This window comes from Mustela erminea, chromosome 9 (genome assembly GCF_009829155.1).
Source record: "Mustela erminea isolate mMusErm1 chromosome 9, mMusErm1.Pri, whole genome shotgun sequence".
NCBI classification, from domain to species: Eukaryota; Metazoa; Chordata; class Mammalia; order Carnivora; family Mustelidae; genus Mustela; species Mustela erminea.
Window position 1 is genome coordinate 112,287,523 of NC_045622.1, and position 21,746 is coordinate 112,309,268.

Here is a 21,746-nt window from a genome sequence, read left to right on the forward strand (position 1 = left end):
GGAGGCCCCTCTGCCCCTGGCCCACAGCCAGCGCTCGGGGGGAGTCTGGGGAGGAGGGATGGCCCCAAGGCCTGGGGTCCCGGTCTGCCCAAACCACCAGGAGAGGAGGTGGGGGCTCCAAGGCAGCCCCTCCGCACTGCCCTCTCCCGGCTCCGCGCCCTCCACGCCTGTCCCAGCGAGACCCGCATCCTCACACGGGGACAGGGGCCACCGTGCTGCCCTCTGGCCTACAGAGCGTGGTGCGGGACTGGTTGGGGCCTTCTCCCTGCTGCTCTCCCCCTGCGTCTCCTGGAGGAAGAGAAGGGCCCAGAGAGGCTGAGGGGCCTGCCCGAGGTCCCACAGCGTGGGGAGGAGCTGGAGCGGGCTCCCGGGGCCCAGCTGCCTGGCTGCGTCCGCGCTGGGGCCGCTTCCCTGACGGCTGTCCGCCCCCCACGCGAGAGCCTCCGCTACTTCTGCGGACAGGACTGGAGATTTTGCCTCCATTTCCCCGATCAGGATGTGGGACAGGATTCCACCCAGGGGTTAGACAGGCTCCCACCGCGGCTCCCTTGACTCCCCCCACCCCAGGAACAAGGAGGGCATTGAAGCCCCAGACACCTGCTCATGCAAATCCTGCCTATTTGCATGCCCTGCCCACCGGGCCCATTTGCCTGGCCTCGGGCAACGTGCCGCCCCAGCGCCCCCAGCGCCCCCAGCGCCTGGCACCACGCCCAAATGCTCCCCCCACCCTGTCCCCAGGCTGGATGGGGGGGTGAGGGGTGGCGGTTGGATGATGAGGTTGGCGGCCCCCACTCCTGCTCGGAACCCCATGTCCCGTCAGTGAGGCCAGAGGCCCAGAGTCAGATGAGGAAGGCCAGCGGCCACCCCTGCCATCCCTGCCAGGCCCCACCCCCGACCAGCCAGCCTGAGTACTGGGCCCCGGGCCCCAAACCCCCAGCCCCCCCACACCCCACTGTATGCCTCCTGCTCGCAGCATGTCCATATGGCCAGAAGGGACCAGACTAGGCAGCTGGCCTGACAGGTCCTGGGCCGGTGGGAGGGCGGGCGGGCTGGTCCCAGACAGCAGCCCCGCGGTCCCTGTCCTGCCCCTCGCCCCCAGTGAGCCACACACTCTCCCCACCTGGACCGTGGGTAGAGGAATGTCCCCAGAACCCCAGAACGGGACCGATCAGGGGATGCCGTCTTCACAGGCGTCACTGGTGAAGATGAGGTCAGGGTGGGGACAGTGGGCCCTATCCGTCGACCAGTGTCCCCACGCGATGAGGGACGTTTGGACAGAGAGACACAGGAAAGGCCACGGAGGGACGGAAACAGAGACTGGGGCCCCGGGGACCACTGCCCGGGGACACCTGGAGCCCCAGGAGCCAGAGGGGCAGGGAGGGGCCCCTGACACCTTGATGTGGGACTTCTGGAGCCGGGAGCCAAGGGCTCTGAGCCACCCTATCTGCGGGACTTTGTTGGAAATGCCCTGTCCCCCCTCCCACGGGCCCTGGCCTGGGCCTTGTCGCTGCCCAGACACACCCAGGCCTTGTCCAGGTCCCCACCTCCTGGTAAACAGTCACCAGCTTGGAAAAGCCACATTCAAATCCCGCCCAGTTTCCTTCTCCGGGAGGGGAGCCAGGAGGATTTGCATCCTACCCGGGAGCCAGGCCTGGATGCAGGGGGGAGTGGGGGGAGCTCACTCTGGCCTGGGGTCTGCGGGGAGCCTGGGGGGGCACCAGCAAGCCTGTCCACCTCAGTTCCTCCTCGGCCCTCTGGGCTGGTGGCTGCAGGAGTGTCCCGGACGGCCTCACACAGGACCCAGCACTGTGCGTCACCTCCCGGGACCGCAACCTCTCCAAGAGCAGCTGGGGGTCCTGCCTCTCCTCTCCCGGCTTCCGGGGCTCCAGGCGGTCCTGGGCTTGGGGCGCATTGCCCCGGCCTCTGCCTGTGAGTTCACGTGGGTTTCTACCCCTTCCTTGCGAGGACACCGGTGCCTGAGTTAGGAGCCGCCCCAACGACCTCGACTCATTCCACGAGACGCCCCATCCACAGGTGCCGGGAGTTGGGACTTGGATGTGTCCGTCTGGGGGCCCAGCGGAGTGGGCCGTGGGGGTGCAGGTCCCTGTCGTGCAGGCAGGGTCGCGCCCCCGACCGTGAACACAGGTGGCCCCCCTCTAACAAACTCAGGGTGGGCCGACGGGGGAGCTGCCACGGGAAGGGGTTTCACTGAAGGACATGTCGGGGGGGCAGCGGGTGCCCCGAGAAGCTGGGAAACTGGCTCAGAGGGAGGGGGTCTGGAGCTGTGGCTGGGCAGCCGAGATGGTGGGGAGACCGGGCTTCACGGGGTGGAGGGGGGCAAGGCCGCTTGGCTGTTCCAGAATGCAGGGCCCTGGGCTCTGGGGAGACCCCTGTCCTGCAGGCTAACTCCCCACCCCAAATCGGCCGAGAAAATCGGCTGGAGCCAGGAGGCTGGGAGGTGGGGGCTGGCGGGTTGGGGAGACCTGGGGGTGCCCCAGCCAGGCAGGCCCTTGGGAGCCAGCTCCTTGCTCCCTGGGCCGGTCGTGGAGCCCCAGCCCTGTGCGCCCAGTGAGCTGCTGGAGAGCGTCCGAGGAGCAACGCTGGGCTCGGAGCCTGGCTGTGGGCCCGGGGCAGGGCAGGAACTGGGTGGGAAGAGCCCGAGGCAGGGTGCCTTCCCCTCCGGACCTCCAGGCAAGGACGGTGGTCTGTCCCTCCCCCACATCCACTCAGTCTTCCCCGGGCCCCCTCAGGCCTCTGCTTCTGAGCTGTGGGCACCAGCTGACCTTACCAGCTGGCCCCCCTCCCTGCCCAGGCACAGCCAAGATGTCCATCCCCATCCTGGGCCCGGTGGGGGTGTGGGGTGGGTGAGCTGCGTGTCCTGAAGCCCATAGGACGTTCTGGGTTTCTAGGACGCCCCCCAGCAAAGCCTCTGCCGGAGTGGTGACTGGAGTGGCCGGCCCGAGGCGCCCCAGGGCAGGGTGAGCAGCAGGCTGGGGAGCCAGGTAGAGGGACCAGGATGCGTCCCCTTGTCTTCTGGGAAGGGGTGGGGTGTGGGAGTCTCCTGCAACTGAAGCCGAGTGTGAAAGGCCTTGTGAACCTCACGGTGGGGTTCTAGGCCAGGCTGGCGGCTGGGGAGGGCCCTGTCGCAGAGGCGGCTGTGGCCCCTGATCTCTGCCGTCACGGGAACCGGGGAGGGGGGGCACGGTTTGCCTCTCCTGCCCTCATGGGTTGGCTCTGTCCCTGCAGAGCGGTCCTCATGCCGGAGGCCGGGGGCAGCTGTCCCGGGGGCCCCAGGATGGTTGCGTCAGGCTCGGGGTCTGGCCTGTGCCGGGGCGAGATCGAATTTGGAGGGTCTGGGAAGAAGCGAGGCAAGGTAAGGGGCTGCCGTCCTGCGCACACCGCCACTGCGCCCTCACGCCTTGGGGGCCCGACCAGACCACCGAGTGCCTGCTGCCACCCCTGAGCTCCCAGGGCCTCCCCTGAACATGGAGCGCCCCGGGCCGCGCAGGGCCCGCGTGCTCTCAGGGCTGGGTTCAGAGCCCCCAGGGGAGGCAGGGTGCAGAGCTGCCCGTGACCTCTGGCCCCCGTCTCCCACCCCCACACGCACAGCCAGGACCCCTCCTCTCTCCACACGTCCCCCCCAAGGAGAAGAAAGCAAGGCCCAGATGGGAGTCAGTGCTGCCTGCGGCGCGGGCAGGTCAAGGCAGGACCCGGCTGAGCCCTGGCTTCTTACAGCCACCCTGCCCTAAAGGGTATTAGCCTCTCTCCTCAGGGCCAGCACCCACATGGCCCCTGTGCCAGTGCCCACCAGTGCCCTTGTGCCCAGCACCCCACACCCAGTGCCCCAATGCCCAGGACCCCCAAAGCCAGTGCCCCCATGCTAGCACCCAGTGCCCAGCACTCTGTGCCATGTCCCTGAGCCCAGTGCCCCCAGTGCAGTGCCCCCAGGTCCAGCACCCCCACCCGGCACCCACCCCAGCATCCTGAGGCTGTGGTCATCCTGCCCCACAGTTTGTGAAGGTGCCCAGCGACGTGGCCCCCTCTGAGCTCTTCAACCTCCTGCTGGCTGAGTGGCACCTGCCTGCCCCCAACCTCGTGGTGTCCCTGGTGGGCGAGGAGCGTCCGTTCGCCATGAAGTCCTGGCTGCGGGACGTCCTGCGTAAGGGGCTGGTGAAGGCGGCCCAGAGCACAGGTGAGGCTCCCCCAGAGCCCCTGAGCGGGGAGCGCCCCAGCCCATGGGCCCGTGTGGCTTCCTCTGTGCAGCCCAAGGTGAGAGCAGCTCCTCAGGAGGAGGGCTGCGGCCGAGGTGCCCCCCTGGGGGCCGGGGCCTCCTTCAGGAGCTGCAGGGGCACCCTGTGGGCCTCGGCAAGACACCTCAGGGATGACAGTGGGACCCCATGTCTGCGGGTGGGCCCCCACCACCCTCTCCGCCTCCCTCGGGGGGGCAGTCTGGCTGGACTAGGTCAGAACCAGCTTATCGGGCTTCCTGCTCAGGCCGCCTGAGCCTGCGGAGACCCTGCCCAAGGTCCAGGGGTTTCCGAGCTCCCTCGCTGCAGAGGCTGACAGACCTCACCAGGCAGAGCGCTTCCTAATTTGGAGAAACCCTCCAGGCTCTGGTCCCCCGTGCAGGCCACAGGGCAGAGCCGTGGCCTGCTGTCCAGGGGGCCCCCAGGGGCCCGGTCCCATGCGGCTCCCATGGGTCTGGGGACGCGGGCCTGCCCACGGGCAGGGGAGGACCGGGGCGGGGAGGGGGCGCAGGCACACTGAGCCGCATGCCGCAGGGGCCTGGATCCTGACCAGCGCGCTTCGCGTGGGCCTTGCCCGGTACGTCGGACAGGCCGTGCGTGACCACTCGCTGGCCAGCACGTCCACCCGGGCCCGCGTGGTGGCCATTGGCCTTGCCTCGCTGGGCCGCGTCCTGCATCGTCAGCTTCTGGACAATGCCCAGGTGAGCGTCTGTCTTGGACCGTCAGGGCGGCTGGGCAAGGTGGACCTGGGGGGCAGGGAGGAGCCCATGGCCCGCGAGTACCCCTCGCCCCAGTGGGAGGGGTGTCTGCCGAGGAGGCCACCCGTGCCGTCTCAAAGGCTGACCACATCCCCCCATCCGCTGCCCATTGGTTATTTGGCAAACGTCTCCTGAGGCCCTCGTGTACCAGGCCTGCCGTGGACAGAGCAGCCTCTGCCCTCAGGGTCTGGGGGCGGGGGGGGGGGGGCGGCGGGCACCCTGAAGGCTTGGGACACTGAGGGGAAGCTATGGGAGGGGAGAAGGGAGGAGGTCAAGAGGAGGGGAGGGGGGAGGGGGGCCTGCACACGGCCAGCAGGTGGCAGCATTGGCCAGGGAATAGCGTGGGGAGGGGTCCTCCAGGCCCTCAGCCAGCGCAGACCCACCCTCTGCCCGGGACCAGGACCGAGGCCCAGACGGTCACCAGCACGTCTGGGCAAGCCCGGGGCGAGCGGCCTCGGCTCCCAGCCCAGGGTCTGTCTAAGGCAGGGCCGGGGAGTGAGGGGAGCTTTCTCCCGCCCTGGTTCCATCGGGAGGACCATTCCTGATGGCCCCCGGCCCCCGGGGTGCCCCCCACCCCACCCCGCCTCGGCCCGGCACCAGCCTCGCGGCCGCCCCCTGGCTGGGGTGGGAGCAGGTCCCGCAGAGCAGACCTGGCCCAGGCCTCATGCTGCGTGCGGGGCTGCGTTTCAGGAGCACAGCCCTGTCCACTACCCCGCGGACGAGGGCAGCGGCCGGGGCCCCCTCTGCTCCCTGGACAACAACCAGGCGCACTTCATCCTGGTGGAGCCCGGGCCGTCCGGGAAGGGGGACGGGCTGACGGAGCTGAGGCTCAAGCTGGAGAAGCACATTTCGGAGCAGAGGACCGGCTACGGGGGTGAGGCCTGCCCCCGGGGCACAGCGCGTGGGCGGGGCCGGAAGGACGACCAGGTGGGCAGGTGGGGCTTCCAGGCTGAAGGCGAGGGCCGGCCAGGTGCGGAGGCTGGGCTGTGAGCCGTCGGGCAGGGGAAGCCGCGGGCGTGTGGGGAGCGGAGCCGTCGGGCAGCGACTCCCCCCACGGGGCGGCGGAGCACTTGCGGGTGTGTTTGCACGGGCGGCCCCGGCCACAAGCTCTTCCCGTGGGCTCCGGGCTTTGGGAGGAAAACGGATCTGCGGGTTTTGAGAGCCCGTTTCCCTGCACCGGCGCGAGGTACGCCGACACCAGAGGGCGGTGTTCCCTGAGCGCCGGCCGCTCGTTGGGTGTGAAGGCGATTCCCGGTCCTGGCAGCCCCCGTGTTTGCTTACGATGCTCCATGCTCTGCTTGATGCTCGTAAGCAACCTGGAGTGTGCGCTAGCGGGGAGCTTGTCACAACCCCAGCCATGCTGAAACCCGGGGGGGGTCGGGGCTCCTGGGCGCTGACGTCTGCACGGCCCACACACCCCGACCCGGCCGCCGGCTTCCATCCCGAGGCCGCTCAGGGCGCCTGGCGGCAGCACCAGCCACCTCACACGCTGACACCTCGTTTCCGGTTTATATGGGGACGGAACTGGCCGAGGCCCCTCCTTCACCTCTTTGTTTGCTTCTGGGGCCTCCAAGGGTCTGCGGAGCGGCGGGAGAGCTTGCTGCCGCGACGGGGTTAGACGCTGGGCACCTAACTGTGGCCGGTGCAGCCGGGGACTGAACTTCTGACTTCACAGATGTTCCTTTCTGTGGAAATGGCCGTGAGGGGCCATAGCAGTCCCCAGGCGGAGGGGCTGGTGTGTGCGGTATGCACCCCGGAGCCCACACTTGGCTAGAAACAGCCTCTGGGCTGGCGTTTGCTCAGAAAACGTCGGGGGTTGGTGGTCTGAGCACGTGGCCACCCCACAGGGAGGTGCAAGCCCCCCGACCACATGCCTGGGCGCCAGGGCGGACCTCACGGTGCTCTGTCTGCAGGCACTGGCAGCATCGAGATCCCTGTCCTCTGTCTGCTGGTCAATGGTGACCCCAGCACCCTGGAGGTAGGGCCAGGGAGGGGGGTGCCCAGCGAGGGCCCAGCGGGAGCCCCCCCGACTGGCCGTGGCTGCCGGCAGGACCCTGTCCGTCCTGGGACAGGACATGTCCGGCACACGGGCCAAGGAGGGCGCCCAGGCTGACGCGGGGTCTGCTCCCCGACCTTGCCGCCCCAGAGGATCTCCAGGGCCGTGGAGCACGCCGCCCCGTGGCTGGTCCTGGCAGGCTCAGGAGGCGTCGCGGACGTGCTGGCCGCCTTGATGAACCAGCCCCACCTCCTGGTGCCCCAGGTGGCCGAGAAGCAGTTTAAAGAGAAGTTTCCGGGCGAACACTTCCGCTGGGAAGACATCGTACACTGGACCGAGCTGGTAGGCGCCTCCCAGGGACGTGGGACCCGAAGGCCGAGGCCCCCCTCCCTGTCCCATCCCCTGTTCCCAGGCACGGCAGAGCTGGGACTAATCCTCCGGGTGCCTCTGTGCCCCCGCCCCACGCGCAGGGCCCCAGCGTCCTCCGTCTCCCCACAAAGCCTCCCAGCTGGCTCAGCCTCGGGCCCTGGAGCAAGGGAGCTCGGAGTGGGCCCCCCGGGCTGGGGTGATGCTGCCCCCGTGCCCCGGGCACGCTGGCCTGCTCACTGAGACCCGCCTCACATGCCGGGTGCCCAGCCTGTGCCTGTCCACCGGCGCATCCCCGCCCCCAGGGCCACCTCAGGGCCCTTGTCCTGGTGTCCCAGCTACAGAACATCACCTGCCACCCGCACCTGCTCACCGTGCACGACTTCGAGCAGGAGGGCACCGAGGAGCTGGACACGGTCATCCTTAAAGCGCTGGTGAAAGGTGAGAGGCCTGGGCGGGTGTGGGGTGACCGCCGCTGTGTCCCACCGCCCCTGGCTCTGCGCCTGGCCCCTAGGGACCCCTAGGTTCGCCCCTCATGCCCCGCCCACTCTGTCCAAGCCTGCAAGAGCCACAGCCAGGAGGCGCAGGACTACCTGGACGAGCTCAAGCTGGCCGTGGCCTGGGACCGCGTGGACATCGCCAGGAGCGAGATCTTCAACGGGGACGTGGAGTGGAAGGTGCCCGCCCGTCGGCCAGCTGATGCCTCCCGAGCCCCGTTTCTGGCCGACCCAGGGCGGGGACTCTGTGGAGGGCCTGGGGGCGGACGGTGTTCCCTAGGGTTCCTGGCAGGTTCCTTCCTGCCCGCTGTGGCCAGGGGTGGGGCGGGGAGGCCAGGGCACCTGCTGGGGCTCCCCGCACATGGCCCCCAGGGAGGACGGGCCTGCCGGATGCCCCGGGACTTGTGGCCCCTGGTGGCCCGGAGCTGGCTCGGAGGGACAGGCTGGGGTGCTGAACTGGGGGGCTCCCTGCACACTGGCTCCCACTCACTCTGCCCGTCTCCGCGTCACCCCCTGGGCATGTCCCGTGACGGCCCCAGTCCTGTGACCTGGAGGAGGTGATGATGGACGCGCTGGTGAGTGACAAGCCCGAGTTCGTGCGTCTCTTCGTGGACAATGGCGCCGACGTGGGGGACTTCCTGACGTACGGGCGGCTGCAGCAGCTGTACCGCTCCACGCCCCCCAAGAGCCTGCTGTTCGACCTGCTGCAGCGCAAGCACGAGGAGGGCCGGCTGACCCTGGCCGGCCTGGGCGCCCAGCAGGCCCGCGAGCCGCCCACGGGCCTGCCTGCCTTCTCCCTGCACGACGTCTCCCGCCTGCTCAAGGACTTCCTGCACGACGCCTGTCGCGGGCTCTACCAGGAGGTGAGCGGGCCGGTGGCCGGGAGGCCGGGAGGGCCGGGAGGGGTCCCCAGGAGGCTGACCGGCCTGTTGTCCAGGAGCGGGGACCGGCCAGGCGGCCTGAGGGCCGGAAGTGGCCGCTGGATCTGAACCGGAGGAGTGAGAACCCCTGGCGGGATCTGTTCCTCTGGGCCGTGCTGCAGAACCGCCACGAGATGGCCACCTACTTCTGGGCCATGGTGGGTTGGCCCCGGGCTCCTGGGGGGCCGGGGAGGGGCGGGGATACCGGCCGCCTCACACCCTGCCTCCTAGGGCCAGGAGGGGGTGGCCGCTGCTCTGGCCGCCTGCAAGATCCTCAGAGAGATGTCGCACCTGGAGGCGGGGGCGGGGGTGCGCCGCCCGGTGAGGGAGGCCAAGTACGAGCAGCTGGCCCTGGGTGAGCACCGGCCGCGGGCAGCGACGCAGCCCGTGGGGTGGGCGCGCGCGGGGCGGGGGGCGCGTGGGGCGGGGGGCGCGCGGGGCGGGGGCCCAGGGCCACCTCAGAGCCTCCTCTTAGTGGGGAGGTGGACCCTAACGTTCATTCTCACAGAGGGACGGGGGGTTCTCAGCGGTGGCCTTGGGCACACCCCGGGTCCTGCGGCCACTCGGTCGGGGCACGCGGGGTGCCGACGGGGGGTGGGGAGGGCAGGGCAGGCGGGCACGGTCAGAGTCCCTGTGGGGAGGTAGGCGCAGCTCGGGGCCCAGGAGGAGCGGCGGCCAGTGGCCGGGGTCCCTGCGCAGGCCTCTTCTCGGAGTGCTACGGCAACAGTGAGGACCGCGCGTTCGCGCTGCTGGTGCGCAGAAACCGCGGCTGGAGCAGGGCCACCTGTCTGCACCTGGCCACCGAGGCCGACACCAAGGCCTTCTTTGCCCATGACGGGGTGCAGGTGAGCGCCTGGCTTTGGGGGATTGGCCTCGCCTGCCTCCGCTCCCCAAGTCCTGGTCACGGGCCAGGGGCGCAGGACAGGCAGCCCTGTTCCTAGAAGGCACCTGCCTGGCTTCCTTCTCTCTGCCCCGGGCCGGCCCTTTGTCCGCTGTGGGTCTCAGCAGAGGGGCCGCCTCCTCCGTGTGGCTCTCCCGCACCCCTAAACCTGGTCTCGCCTCACCCCGTGAAGGATCTGCCCCCGGGGTGCAGGGCGAGGCTTTGGCGGAGCCTGGGAGGGCGCACCTGGTGCTGGGCACAGCATGGGCCACGGTGTGGGGTGGGGGACCATGGCGGTGCCTTCGTTTCAGGCTTTCCTGACCAAGATCTGGTGGGGGGACATGGCGTCGGGCACGCCCATCCTACGGCTGCTGTGTGCCTTCCTCTGCCCAGCCCTCATCTATACCAACTTCATCACCTTCAGGTGTGTTGGGGGCAGGCGGCCGCCACTTTGCCAGACACTGGTGGCAGAGGGTGGGCTTTGAGGGTACCGCATCTCACCAGCTCCCCGCGTCCAGCATCTCTGTGGGTCCTGCTGTGTGCAGACCTTCTCAGTGCATTCAGCACTTCCTTTGCTAGCTGGTGCCCTTGCCGCAGGCCCTGAGGGTCCCCTGTGCTTGCAGTGAGGAGGCCCCGCTGAGGACGGGCCCCGAGGGCCTGCAGGAACTGGACAGTCTGGACACGGAGAAGAGCCTGCTCTGCCATCCGGGCAGTGGGTACGGGCCGCGGGGCGGGCTGGCCAGGGGGCGGCACTCATTCCGTGGGGCACCCGGCCGCCTGCCTCACCGCCGGCTGTGGTCTTCCTGTGCTGCAGGCCAGAGGAGTTGGCCGAGACACCAAGGGCTCAGGGACACCCAGGTCCCCGTGCTGCCTTCCTGCTCACGCGCTGGCGCATGTTTTGGGGCGCGCCCGTGACCGTGTTCCTGGGGAACGTGGTCATGTACTTTGCATTCCTGTTCCTGTTCGCCTACGTCCTGCTGGTCGACTTCAGGCCACCTCCTCAGGGGCCGTCTGGGCCTGAGGTCACCCTGTACTTCTGGGTCTTTACACTGGTGCTGGAAGAGATCCGGCAGGTTAGTGGTGGGCCGAGCCCACTGAGCCCCGGTCCCAGCTCCAGGCTGAGCCCTGATCCCCACAGCCCCAGCCTGGGCTGGGCAGGGCTGTCTCCAGTGAGCCGTCAGCGGACTGTCTGCCCCTCCGCTAGGGATTCTTCACGGACGAGGACACACATCTGGTGAAAAAGTTCGCGCTCTACGTGGACAATAACTGGAACAAGTGTGACATGGTGGCCATCTTTCTGTTCATTGTTGGTGTCGCCTGCAGGTCTGTGGGGCTCAGAGGCCTAACGGGCCACCTCGGGTGGGCCAGTGGGCAAGGTCGCCTGTAGGATGAAACCAGGAAAGGGCTCAGAAGTTCCGGCTTGTCCCTGGCGCCCGTGCTGCGTCCTAGAGGAAGCTCCTTCCTCTCTCGGGGCACTAGCAGCCCTTCCAACCCAACCCCTCCCCCAGGATGGTGCCCTCGATGTTCGAGGCGGGCCGCACGGTCCTGGCCGTCGACTTCATGGTGTTCACGCTCCGACTCATCCACATCTTTGCCGTCCACAAGCAGCTGGGCCCCAAGATCATCATCGTGGAGCGCATGGTGAGCCCCTGGCCGTACCTGGGCTGCCCTGGCTCCCGGGGCGGCTGAGACTGAAGCCCCAGAGGGCGACCACTAACCTCTCCGCTCCCCCCCTGGAGATAAAGGACGTCTTCTTCTTCCTCTTCTTCCTGAGCGTGTGGCTTGTGGCCTACGGCGTGACCACGCAGGCGCTGCTGCACCCCCACGACGGGCGCCTGGAGTGGGTCTTCCGCCGCGTGCTCTACCGGCCCTACCTGCAGATCTTCGGGCAAATCCCGCTGGACGAGATGGACGGTTAGCGCACAGCCTGGGGGAGGGGCAGCGCCTCTGAGTGCGCGGCAAGGACACGCCCCCTTTGGGGTGCAGCAGGATGGGGTCTGGTCTACCAAGTCTCCTTTTACAACACCCTGGACGTGGGGCCCTTGAGAGGAGCCTTTCGGGGGTCACGTGAGGCCCTAGGCAGGAGTTAGCCGAGATGGGAGACGTCCCTGAGGCTGGCCCCCAGGACCCACAGCCCAGGGGCAGCTCCAGGCAGATTTCTTTTTGTCACAGGGACGCAGGATTTGGGGCACCGGGCTAGGAACTGAGGTACGAGGAGGCAGCAAAGTGGGCAGGCCCATCCTAGTCCGTCCCGAACCATCACGGGCTGGTCCGTGCACGGACGCCTCTACCCACCCCGGGCGGCCCTGCTGGGCAGCGGGCCTCTCTGTCCCCCGCCCATCGTCCTGAGGCCCCGTGCTGGGTCCTGGGCCCGCCTGCTGGCAAGGCCCCTCTGCCATGAGGCCGATCCGGACAGCGTCCTTGCCGCTCCCGGGGACACAGCCCAGTGCGCCTCACCTGCCGTCAGGTGTCCCCAGCTGGCCCTTGTTGGAGGTTCCCAGGATCTCCCAGGACAGTGGGTAGTGTGCGAGAGGGAGCTGCTCCTCCATGGGGCGCTGGGTGGGCACAGGTTCAGGGAAGCCCTGGCGTGGGGGACAGGGACACCTGTGCAGGCCCCAGAGGTGGCTGGGATTTGGTGAGGAGAGGGAACTGGCCCCTCAAGGAAGGGGAGCCAGCGCCAGGGGCCCGTGTGAGGGCCCGCGGAGGGCCCGTTCGCTCAGCCGGGGCGGGACCAGGGCGACCCAGGCCCCAGGGCAGTCACCAGCGCACCAGGTCTCAGGCCTGCCCCGACCCCTGAAGCTACTGAGGCGCGGTCAGCGTGCCCACCACATGGTACCGGTTTGTCAACGGGGTGAGAGCGTGAGTGATGCCAACACAGGCCACCAGGATGGGCAGGGGCGCTGCCGCCGTGGGGATTGGCTAAATGGGGTGTGCCGGAGGCCATTCCCTGGGCCTGTGGGGCCTGCCCCGGTGACCCTTCGGTGTTTGTTCCAGTCCCTTAGTTTCAGCAGACCCTGCCTCCCTCCCCGTATGGCCCCTGGTCACCCTGTCCTGTGGGGCCCTTGAGAGGCGGGAGACACTGGGTCACTTGGAGGGCCCCATCTTCACGCTGGTGTTGGGGATCAGTGGTGTATGGTGGGGTCACGACCCCAGTTCCCCAGGAGCCCAGGGCTATCCAGAGAGGGCAGATGGAGCGCAGGCCTTCCTGAGGGGGTCCCAGCCCCCGGGCTGCCTCGGGGACAGAGTGCTATAGCACAAAGCCCGTCAGCAGGGCCAGGCCTGAGTCGGCTCCCTCCGGGCCCCGGGCAGGACCCTTCCCCTCCTGGGACTGGGCTTCCTGTCTGCTCAGGCCTCTGGGTAACCCCACCACGGGGAGGGGGTCGCTGGTGGGGAAACTGAGTCTCTAACATGTAGCCTATGGGCCTGGGGCCAAAGGGCCACCTGCCCCATCCTGGGCCCACGCACCAGGAGGAAGCTGCAGGGCTGACTTCAGTCTAGCTTCAGTCCCAGGGACAATTTAAGATCATTTATTTATGTATTTATTTGACAGACAGAGGTCACAAGCAGGGGGCAGGCAGAGAGAGGAGGAAACAGGCTTCCCGCCGAGCAGGGAGCCCGATGCGGGGCTTGATCCCAGGAGCCTGGGATCATGACCTGAGCCGAAGGCAGAGGCTTTAACCCTCTGAGCCATCCAGGTGCCCCCACTCCCAGGGACAATTTAATTTCCAGCCTGGCCTGGTGGCACCTTTGGGAGACATGGGAGTCTCACTGCTTCGGAGCCTGGGTGCCCAGGGGAGAGACAAGGGGTGTGACTCAGCCCCCAGCAGGCCTGTGGGCCAGGGCTGGGAGGAGGCTGCTTGGCCACGCCCTTCTGCACACTCAGCAGCTCACTGGCCTGGCCTGGCACAAAAACTCACTCGGGAAATTGGGAGACAGACCCCCAGGGAGGGAGCCACAGACGCGTGAAGACAGGCCCCACCCACCCGACACGTACGCACAGTGTGGGGACACAGGTACATGCACGTAGACAGAGACCGGGGACACACAGCACAGAGAGCCAGGGGGCAGCTGTGGGAACAGTCCAGCATGCAGGCGGGGGCAGTACCCACGTGGCCACGGGGCACGTGCACATACAAGGCCACAAGCCCCCTCCCAAAGAAGATGTGGCAAGCACCCGGCGCAGCCGTGGCCCGTGCACTCAGGCTCTGCTCCTTCCTCCCGTGCCTCCCATGAGGGCGGGGTGCTGGCTGGTGAGGGGCTGGCGCTGTGACCCTCGGGCCCCCCGGGGCATGCCTGCCTGCTCCCAGATCACGCACTCACTCCCACTGCCCCGAGAACGTTCTGTGAGCTGGCATGGCCCAGAGGTGCTGTGTCCACACTGCCTGTGGCAATCAGGATCAAGGAAGGTGCAGCCCGATGAAGAATGGAGATGGTGCAGACTTGCCTCCCCGGCTGGGTGCCATGGGACAGGCCTCAGTGCTACGAAGGCCCTGATAAGTCCTGCAGGGAAGACCGACCACCCCTCACCTTGGCTAGCTCTCTCCACACCAGCTCTGAGCCCCTGGTGGTGGGGGGGGGGGGGAAGCACACATCTACCCGCACAAACTTGGGTCTTCTGTACCCCATCGCCCAGGCCCCGGCTGTGATGACCAGTCAGGACGAGGTGGGCGAGTGGGACCAGCGTCCTATGCAGGAACTCTCAGTGCCCCGCCAGCAAACCCCGGGCCAGCCAGGCTGGCTGGCCCCCGCCAGCAGCCTCCCCCCGGGCGGGCTCCACGGGAGGACGAAGCTCTCAAGGCCGGAGGCTGTGGGTCCAGGCAGCCCCGCCGTGCGCTTGTGTTTCAGAAGCCCGTGTGAACTGCTCGCTGCACCCCCTGCTGGAGGAGGGCTCCCCCTCCTGCCCCAACCTCTACGCCAACTGGCTGGTCATCCTCCTGCTGGTCACCTTCCTGCTGGTCACCAACGTGCTGCTCATGAACCTGCTGATCGCCATGTTCAGGTGGCCTGATCCCTGAGCTCCCTGCACTCGGGGCTGCAGACCGGGGGCTGCGGGGGCCTCTCTGCGCCGCCCCCCCCCCAGGGGCTGGGGCCTGGACAGCGGGTGCGCAGGGCCCCGAGGAGGGGTGCAGTGAACGGCAGGCGCGGGGGAGGGAGGCTCCGGGGGCAGGTCCGCAGCGTCCAGGAGAGCAGAGGGGTTGGTGAAGACCCACGTGTGCGCCCCCGTTCCAGACGCAGCCCGCACAGAGAACGCGGGAGCGGGCACGGCCGGGGGCGACGAGGGCTGGGGCTGGGCAGGGGCCCGAGCGGAGGACCCGGGGCCGCACGCGCTCCGCGCCCACACGCTGGCCCCACAGCTACACGTTCCAGGTGGTGCAGGGCAACGCGGACACGTTCTGGAAGTTCCAGCGCTACCACCTCATCGTGGAGTACCACCAGCGCCCCGCCCTGGCGCCGCCCCTCATCGTCCTCAGCCACCTGAGCCTGCTGCTCAAGAGGCTGCTCCGGAAGGGGGCCGAGCAGAAGCGGGCGCACCTGGGTGAGGCCCCGCACCACGTGCAGGGGGGCGGCCGGCGCAGGCTGAGCCCCCGTCCGGGCCCGGGCCGGCCGGCGCAGGCTGAGCCCATCCCCTTCCTCCCCCTCACACCCAGGGCCTGTGGGCAGTGACTTGGGTGGGGGGGAATAGAGGGCGGGCCCCGCGGGTGCCAGGGCTCCTGTGGCGGGGCTCCCCTGGCCCCGCGGCGCCCCTGGCTGCAGCCGAGCGTGTGGCCGTCCCAGGGAGAGACCTGCCGGAGCCCCTGGACCAGAAGATGGCCACGTGGGAGGCGGTGCAGAAGGAGAACTACCTGAGCAAGCTGGAGAAGCAGAGGAAGGGCAGCAAGGAGGAGGTGCTGCGCAAAACCGCCCACAGGTGCGTGGGCGCCCCGAGCCCCCCACCCCCACCTGGAGACCAAAGGCCCCGTCCCCCCCGAGGTGGCCAGGGGTCTAAGAGCCCCTCCGGGACCTCCGCACCGAGAGCAGGAGTGGCCCACGCCCGCCAGTCAGTTCTGAGCTGGGGAGGCTGAAGCTGAGAGGGGCAGAGGGGCCGATAAAGCTGGTGTCCTCTTTGCTCTGGGCCCCCCAAAACGCTCCGTCCCAACATCCCTTCAGGCTCACAGCTCCCGCCTGCCCGCGACCCCCGCTCTCGCTGGCAGCCGCTCAGCCCCCTGGAGAGCCCAGGGAGGGCAGGAGGGCCCCACAGCCAGATGTGGAGATGCTGGCAAAGGCAGACCACCCCACCAGTGAGGCCTCAGTGACCCCAAACCTCCTCAAAAGGCCTGGGTGGTTGGGGACGGGAGGACGGGGTCCCCCGCTGCGGGGCGCCCCGTGCACAGCGGTTTCTGTCGCAGGGTGGACTCCGTAGCCCAGCACCTCGGGGGGCTGAGGGAGCAAGAAAGACGCATCAAGCGCTTGGAGTCCCAGGTAGGCAGGCGGGCCTCGCGCTCTTCTGACGGGGGACCCTCCCCCTCAGCCCTGCACCCCAGCACCCAGGCAGGGCAGGGCCGGGCCCCGGGGGCACAGTCCCTGTACCTGCTTCCATAGGGGACTTTGGGGACGGCGTGCCCTCCCTGGAGGGGATCCCGTGCTTCAGACCCCCTCACTGTGCACCCTGCACGGGGGAACCCTGCCCTCACACCTGTTCCCACGGCTACGGGAGGGGAGGCCCACGGGGTGGCAGGGCCCACGGGCTGCCCCGGACGCCTCTCCCTCCCCCAGGTCGACTACTGCACGGTGCTCCTGTCCTCCATAGCCCAGAGCGGCGCCAGCTGGAGTAAGTGTGTGTCCGCGGAGGGCAGGGCACAGGCTGGCGGGGCCACAGGTGGAGGAGAGTCACACGGTGCCCCGCTACCTGTCTTCCTGTCCCGGGAGGGGACTGGCCCAGGCCCCCGATGGCCCTTGGCTGGTAACGGTCTTCAGGGCAGGGCAGGAGCCCTCTGCCGAAGCCGCCAGCTCAGCCAGACATTAGAGTGTGGCCACGTGGACCCTGGAGGCTCCGCCTGGCAGCCGCCCTCCACAACACCCCCAGCCCCCTCCTGGCCAGGCTCACCGGCTCCTGTGCTTGTGTGGTGTGCGTGATCCCCTCTCCCTTCCCTGGGACCGGGCACCCAGCAGCTGAGGGGTCTTCCTTTCTCAGCAGACTCGCAGACCTCTAAAGGTGGGCGCCAGCAAGCCTGTGCTGACCGCCGTGGGGCTGCAGACAGCAGCGAGTGCCCAGAGGCTGGCCAGCGGCTCTCAGACACCTGAGGCACTCGGAGCATCTGCACACGGGGCCCACCTCCCAGTGCCCCGACCGTGATGGGCAGGCAGGCCACCCCAGGCCCCAGAGACACACCGAACCTACCCCCCGCCTCCGCTAGAGCCCTCAGTGGGCTCTGGCTTTCGTGGCCTTGTCAGAAGCAGCCACTCCTCGCCCTGCCTGGCTCCTTGCCCGGGACCACTCTCCACATGGAAGCACGGGGCTGGACGGTGGGCCCTCTCCCAGACTGGGGGAGCCCTGGGGGCCCCCATGCACAACCGCCCGGTCTGCTCTGGTGGGCCACAACACAGGGTCCGCACCTATCTCGTACCCAACCCGTATCACCTGTTAAAATTCATTTCTTGGAAACACTAGCGGCTGGAACCTCTTGCCCTTTTGGACCTGGAGGGAGTTTTGACTCTGCGTGTTGGCCCTGAATCCCACACACCCTCACGTGCTCACACAGCAAGCGCTGCACTATGTCCGGCCTGGGCCACGGCCCCAGGGGGACCCACCCCTGCCCCCAAGACTGCTTTCTCCTAAGAGAACACACCCACCCCCAGTCAGTAAAGGTTTAGAGGGGGTGGGGGTGGGGTTTACCTGCCTATGGGCTGGGGGTCCAGGCTCCTGTGCCGGCCCTAGCTAGGGTGAGTGGCTAGCTGCGTCGGTCCTCTCCTGCCCTCCGAGGCCTGGGGCTGGGACAGCAGACCAGCCAGTCTCTGCTACGTCCTGCCACCAGGCACAGAGGGTACACACTTGTCCCAGTCTGCCACCCAATGCCCTCAGGGGTCTGTGCTCCTTCCCCCGCCGCTGAGCCCAGCCATACCAGCAGCGCCCCTGCCCACAGCTCAGTCGCTCTGGTGATGTGGTCCCAGGACACTGGCCATGATCACACTCGCCCTGGGCGGGCCAGAGCCAAGGGGCAAGAGTGGCCAAGGCCATGGAGGGGCCCTGCCCCCACTCACATGCTGGCCTCGTAGGGACTCATCTCCTCTAGATTCCTTGCCCTAGCCCAGCTAGTAGAGGCTGGCCAGCTGGGATCGAGCTCAGCCCTGGAGGTGCCCAGGGTCTTCTTCACCTCCTACTTTAGACCTGGGCGTCGATTTAAAAAGCCTCCATGTCCCCCAGACACTAAGTTAGGGAGGATCGAACGAGAGAACAGGGCGTGTGGGGGCAGTGGGGGGCAAACACGGCCCAGCCATGCTGGTCCTGACCTGAGAACCGCCACAAGGCCCGAAGCCGAAGGAAAGTCCAAAACCTTTACTGCTGCCCCACAGGGACTCGGCGGGCCAGGGCTTCTGCCGTCCACCGGCGAGCACTGCTTCAGACACCGCTACCTGGAGCTCCAGCCCAGGATGCCGCCGCCGCCTCCTGGCGGCCCGCTGGCTCCTTCCCGAGGGGCCGGAGCCCCAGGCCCCCCCCAACCGCAAGCGGCCGGCGGCCTTCGCTGCCTTCGGCCTCTTCTCAGATCTCGGCACCTGCGGCCTCAGGGCTGCTCTGCTTGCTCCGGAAATGTTCTCTGTTCCGCTTCCTGCTGCCATGGAAGCCAACGGTCTCCGCCACGGGGGGCCCGGCCGCTGAACTGGGGTGGGCGGCCCCCTGCAGCATGTCCACTTCCTGAAGGCCCCCATGGGGGCTGTTCCAGTCCTCAGCCTCCGGGCTCCCAGGCCCGGCCAGGTGGGCCAGCTCCACGGAGCCCTCGCCCCCTGGGGCGCCCGGGTTCCCGGGCCCTCCTGCCTTCTTCAGGGCCCTCTTCCTCTCAGGCCTGGCCTCGCCAGCTCGGGCAGGTTTGGTGAAGATGACTCTTCCCTCCCCGCAGCTAGAGGCATCCTGGTTGAAAGAGGACACACGGTCGCTGGGGGCAGCCAGGCTCGGGGAGCCCAGGAAGGCCAGAGCAGCAGCCCGGTTGCTCTGCTCGCTGACCTCCGCCACATTTTCCAGGCTGTACTTGGTCCAGCGCTCAGGGTGGGCCACATAGTCAGGGACGGGAGGCAACTTCGGAGGAGCAGGGCTCTGACTGGCCCTGCCCGGGTCCTCTCCTGGAGGCCGGCTTGCGGGTGCCGGCGGCCGTGGGAAGTCCCCGTCGTCACCCGCGTCAGTCTGCTCCACGGAGGGCAGCACCTGACTGCTCGTGCCCTCCAGGCAGTCAAAGATGTTGCGGCTGCGCCAGGAGAAGGTAGAGCTCATGCCCCTCAGCTGGAACGGCTGCACCGCGGCCGTGTGGAGGCCCCTCGCAGACAAAGAGGCCTCATCGGGGTCTGAGTCCCCCTGAGCCTCCGCAGGTCGCACCCCCGGGGACAGAGCCTCCATCTCAGCACCAGCAGGCAGGCTGACATCAGAGTCTGAGTCGCTGAGAGACGCGGTGTCCGCAGGCAGAGCGCAGACCTCTGTCCCTTGCTGGGCTTCCAGGGGCTCTCCTGCCCCTGCCTCAGACATGTGTCCCAGGGCACACCACACCCAGACCAGACCGCCCCAGAAGTCCGTGTCGGAGACTCGCAGGCACTCCCGATAGGTCCCTCCTGTAGACCCACTGTCCTTGGGCCGGCGGTGGGACCCACAGAAAGAACTGCGTCCTGCAGAGCAGGGGACAGAGACCCCCGCCCCCTGACGGCCTCTCACCTCCCTCGTCTGACGCGGCCTGTGCGGACACTGGAGGGCCGGTGGGCTTGGAAGTGCTGCAAAGGCGTGGTGGCCTCGGTCCCGGCGCCGTCCAGCGGCTCAGCTGTAGCGGGCTGAGGTGGGAGAAGCCGAGCATCAGATCAGACTCTTGAAAAGGTTCAGAAATGTGCCACAACCCCAACGGGTGGTCCTGGGTTTATGAAGCCCAGACAGAGGCCAGGCCCAGAGCAGATCCTTTGTAACGATGGCTCCGGTCAAGGCTCGGACCCCCATCTAGGGGCCTGCTGGAGGGTGGGGCTGTGGCAAGAGGCAGCCAGCCAGGGCTCGGCCCACGGCAACAGCAGCCTGTGCTCTGCGCTGCCACCCCCCTCGAGCAGGTAGGCTCAGCGTGGCGCGTGGCACGCCCCAAAGACTGCACAAAGACTGGGCCACCTGCCTGGTCCAAGGCAAGGAGGGCGGCTCCTGATGGCTGGGAGAGGCCCCGGAAGTTCCATGGGCGTCCGCAGCTGAGTCCTTGGTGTCTGAGGGTCAGGCCCACAGCGAAGCGGGGTGTCAGTGGCCACCCGGGGCACCCTTGGTGGGCAGAGGCAGGCCCTGCAGCAGCCTCCGGTGGCACTTTTCCCCAAGCGTGCACACACCTCCCCTCTCCCAGCAGAGCACAGAAGTGGGACCAACGCTCGCTTAGTGCCCAAGTGTGACCAAGCGGGCACCTTGCACCTTGTATTTCCGGGCTCAGGGGACAGCCAGGCCTCACCCATCCATCCACCAAGCCGCCCTGGCCCAGGGTGACCCGCTGCGGAGCGCCCACGAAGGACCCGGCAGGTGGGCCAGGCGCGGCCGCGGGTGCCCCGCAGCTGACCAAACACAGACGAGACCGCCAGTGCTCTGGGTCGCGAGTCCCCAAGCGAGGGAGCACCTCCAGAGGGAACGGGCGCACCCCACGTGTTCTAGGGAGGGAGCGACCATGGGCCGGCCGCGCAGCACGCCGCGAGCAAAGCCGGAGCTGCAGCCAGCCCCCTGCTCGCCGAAGTCGCGCCCCTGCGGTCCGCGCCGCCGGGAAGGCCGCCGCGACCAGAAGCAGCAGCCGGAGCGGGGGCGCGCCGGGGGGGCGAGGGGGCAGCGCCTTGTGCCATCCCCATGGCAGGAGCAGCCATCGGGAGCGTCTCCTGGGGCTCTCCGCGAGCTTCGGGAGCTCGGCGGCCGGAGCCCCGTCCCGGCAGGCGGAACCACCGGCGCCCCCGCGGCAGCGCTCGGACGCGCGCCCCCGGCCTCCTCCGCTCGGTCGGGGGCCTGGGCCGGACAGGGTCCGGGCTTCACAAGCCTCGGGGTCCCAGGGCCCAGCCCACGAGGGGCCGGAGACGCGCCGCACTACGGGGGCGGCTCCGGGCGGGGCAAGGATGCGGACAGCGACCTCCCGGGGGCGCGGCTGCTGGTCAGCGCCGGACTCCCCCGCCGCAACCTACCGGACCGCCGCGGCCTGGCCGGCTCCATCTTGAGCTGCGCTCCGCCTTCTGGGAAACCGAGTCCTCCGCCGGCCCAGCCCGCGGCGTCCGCACTTGGGGAACTACATCTCCCACAAGGCACTGGGGCGCCACTCCCAAGGCCCGTCGGGCAGCGTGGCCCCTGCGCATGCGTCCTCGCTTTTCTTCCGAGCCCTTCCTCCCCGGAAACGACGGCTTTCCTTCCCGCTAAGAGCCGGAATTGAGTAGAGAGAAGAGGGAGGAGGAAGAGGCATCACGGCGACTCCCAGAATGCTCGAGGGCTAACGGCCAGCGCCGCGTTCCCGGGCCCCCAGCGCCCCCTGCTGGGAGTCGCGAGCACAGCGGCCTCCTCAGGCCGGAAGTGCATCGTCGCGCGCGGCGCCGTTGCCGAGTGCTTCCGGTGCGGGCGGAGGCGCGCGGCCGCGCCCTTCGTGGGTCGGGGGCGGCGGGCGGACGGGGTTTCGGCTGCTGCGCTCGGCCTCGGGGCAGCTTCGCCTCGCCTGCCCGCCGCGTCCACCCTGCCGCCCCCCGGCGTGGTCGGGACCCGCAGCGACCCCCAGCCCAGCGCCCTCCCGTCCCGCCCCGTCCCGCCCCAGCACGGACTGCGGCTGCGCGGCCGGGACGCCCCAGGGTCCACGGGGAGCACGTGGGAGGGGCCCCGCGGCCGCCGTGTCCTCCCAGAGACCCCTGCGGCACGCGCGGACACGTG

The 21,746-nt window shown here is 68.7% G+C and overlaps 2 protein-coding genes across 6 annotated transcripts; one reads left to right on the forward strand and one right to left on the reverse strand.

Moving 5' to 3' along the window:
• Positions 1–1,613: 1,613 nt before the first annotated feature.
• TRPM5 (transient receptor potential cation channel subfamily M member 5) lies at positions 1,614–17,330 on the forward strand. Of its 4 annotated transcripts, none has more exons than XM_032358195.1 (26): positions 1,614–2,034; positions 2,910–2,978; positions 3,247–3,373; positions 4,012–4,192; positions 4,782–4,948; positions 5,696–5,879; positions 6,919–6,983; positions 7,152–7,343; positions 7,706–7,808; positions 7,926–8,044; positions 8,404–8,727; positions 8,802–8,942; positions 9,016–9,139; positions 9,484–9,629; positions 9,976–10,088; positions 10,288–10,380; positions 10,479–10,737; positions 10,869–10,987; positions 11,173–11,305; positions 11,404–11,578; positions 14,510–14,663; positions 15,019–15,200; positions 15,440–15,572; positions 16,051–16,123; positions 16,418–16,472; positions 16,836–17,330. In XM_032358195.1, the coding sequence occupies exons 3-26, from the start codon at positions 3,257–3,259 to the stop codon at positions 16,943–16,945; spliced, it is 3,462 nt and encodes a 1,153-aa protein (XP_032214086.1). In that variant the 5' UTR covers positions 1,614–2,034; positions 2,910–2,978; positions 3,247–3,256; the 3' UTR covers positions 16,946–17,330. The 4 variants fall into 4 exon arrangements, with proteins under 4 accessions (XP_032214086.1, XP_032214087.1, XP_032214084.1 ...); XM_032358196.1 differs by having other exon boundaries at positions 16,839–17,330; XM_032358193.1 differs by having other exon boundaries at positions 16,418–17,330.
• Positions 17,331–18,182: 852 nt separating this feature from the next.
• TSSC4 (tumor suppressing subtransferable candidate 4) lies at positions 18,183–20,623 on the reverse strand. 2 transcript variants are annotated; one of them, XM_032358197.1, is made up of 2 exons: positions 20,274–20,623; positions 18,183–19,669 (listed from the first exon to the last, which is right to left on the reverse strand). In XM_032358197.1, exon 2 carries the CDS (start codon positions 19,371–19,373, stop codon positions 18,402–18,404), a length of 972 nt encoding a protein of 323 aa, XP_032214088.1. In that variant the 5' UTR covers positions 19,374–19,669; positions 20,274–20,623; the 3' UTR covers positions 18,183–18,401. The 2 variants fall into 2 exon arrangements, with proteins under 2 accessions (XP_032214088.1, XP_032214089.1); XM_032358198.1 differs by lacking the exon at positions 20,274–20,623 and having other exon boundaries at positions 18,183–19,397; positions 19,430–19,462.
• Positions 20,624–21,746: the final 1,123 nt, after the last annotated feature.

Bases quoted from the DNA above. Each gene is read 5' to 3' on its own strand.
- TRPM5 (XM_032358193.1), top strand. From the start codon at position 3,257: ATGCCGGAGGCCGGGGGCAGCTGTCCCGGGGGCCCCAGGATGGTTGCG. The intron at 7,809-7,925 runs GTGAGAGGCCTG...ACTCTGTCCAAG, and splicing joins CCTTAAAGCGCTGGTGAAAG to CCTGCAAGAGCCACAGCCAG. The intron at 16,124-16,417 runs GTAGGCAGGCGG...TCCCTCCCCCAG, and splicing joins TCAAGCGCTTGGAGTCCCAG to GTCGACTACTGCACGGTGCT.
- TSSC4 (XM_032358197.1), bottom strand. From the start codon at position 19,373: ATGTCTGAGGCAGGGGCAGGAGAGCCCCTGGAAGCCCAGCAAGGGACA.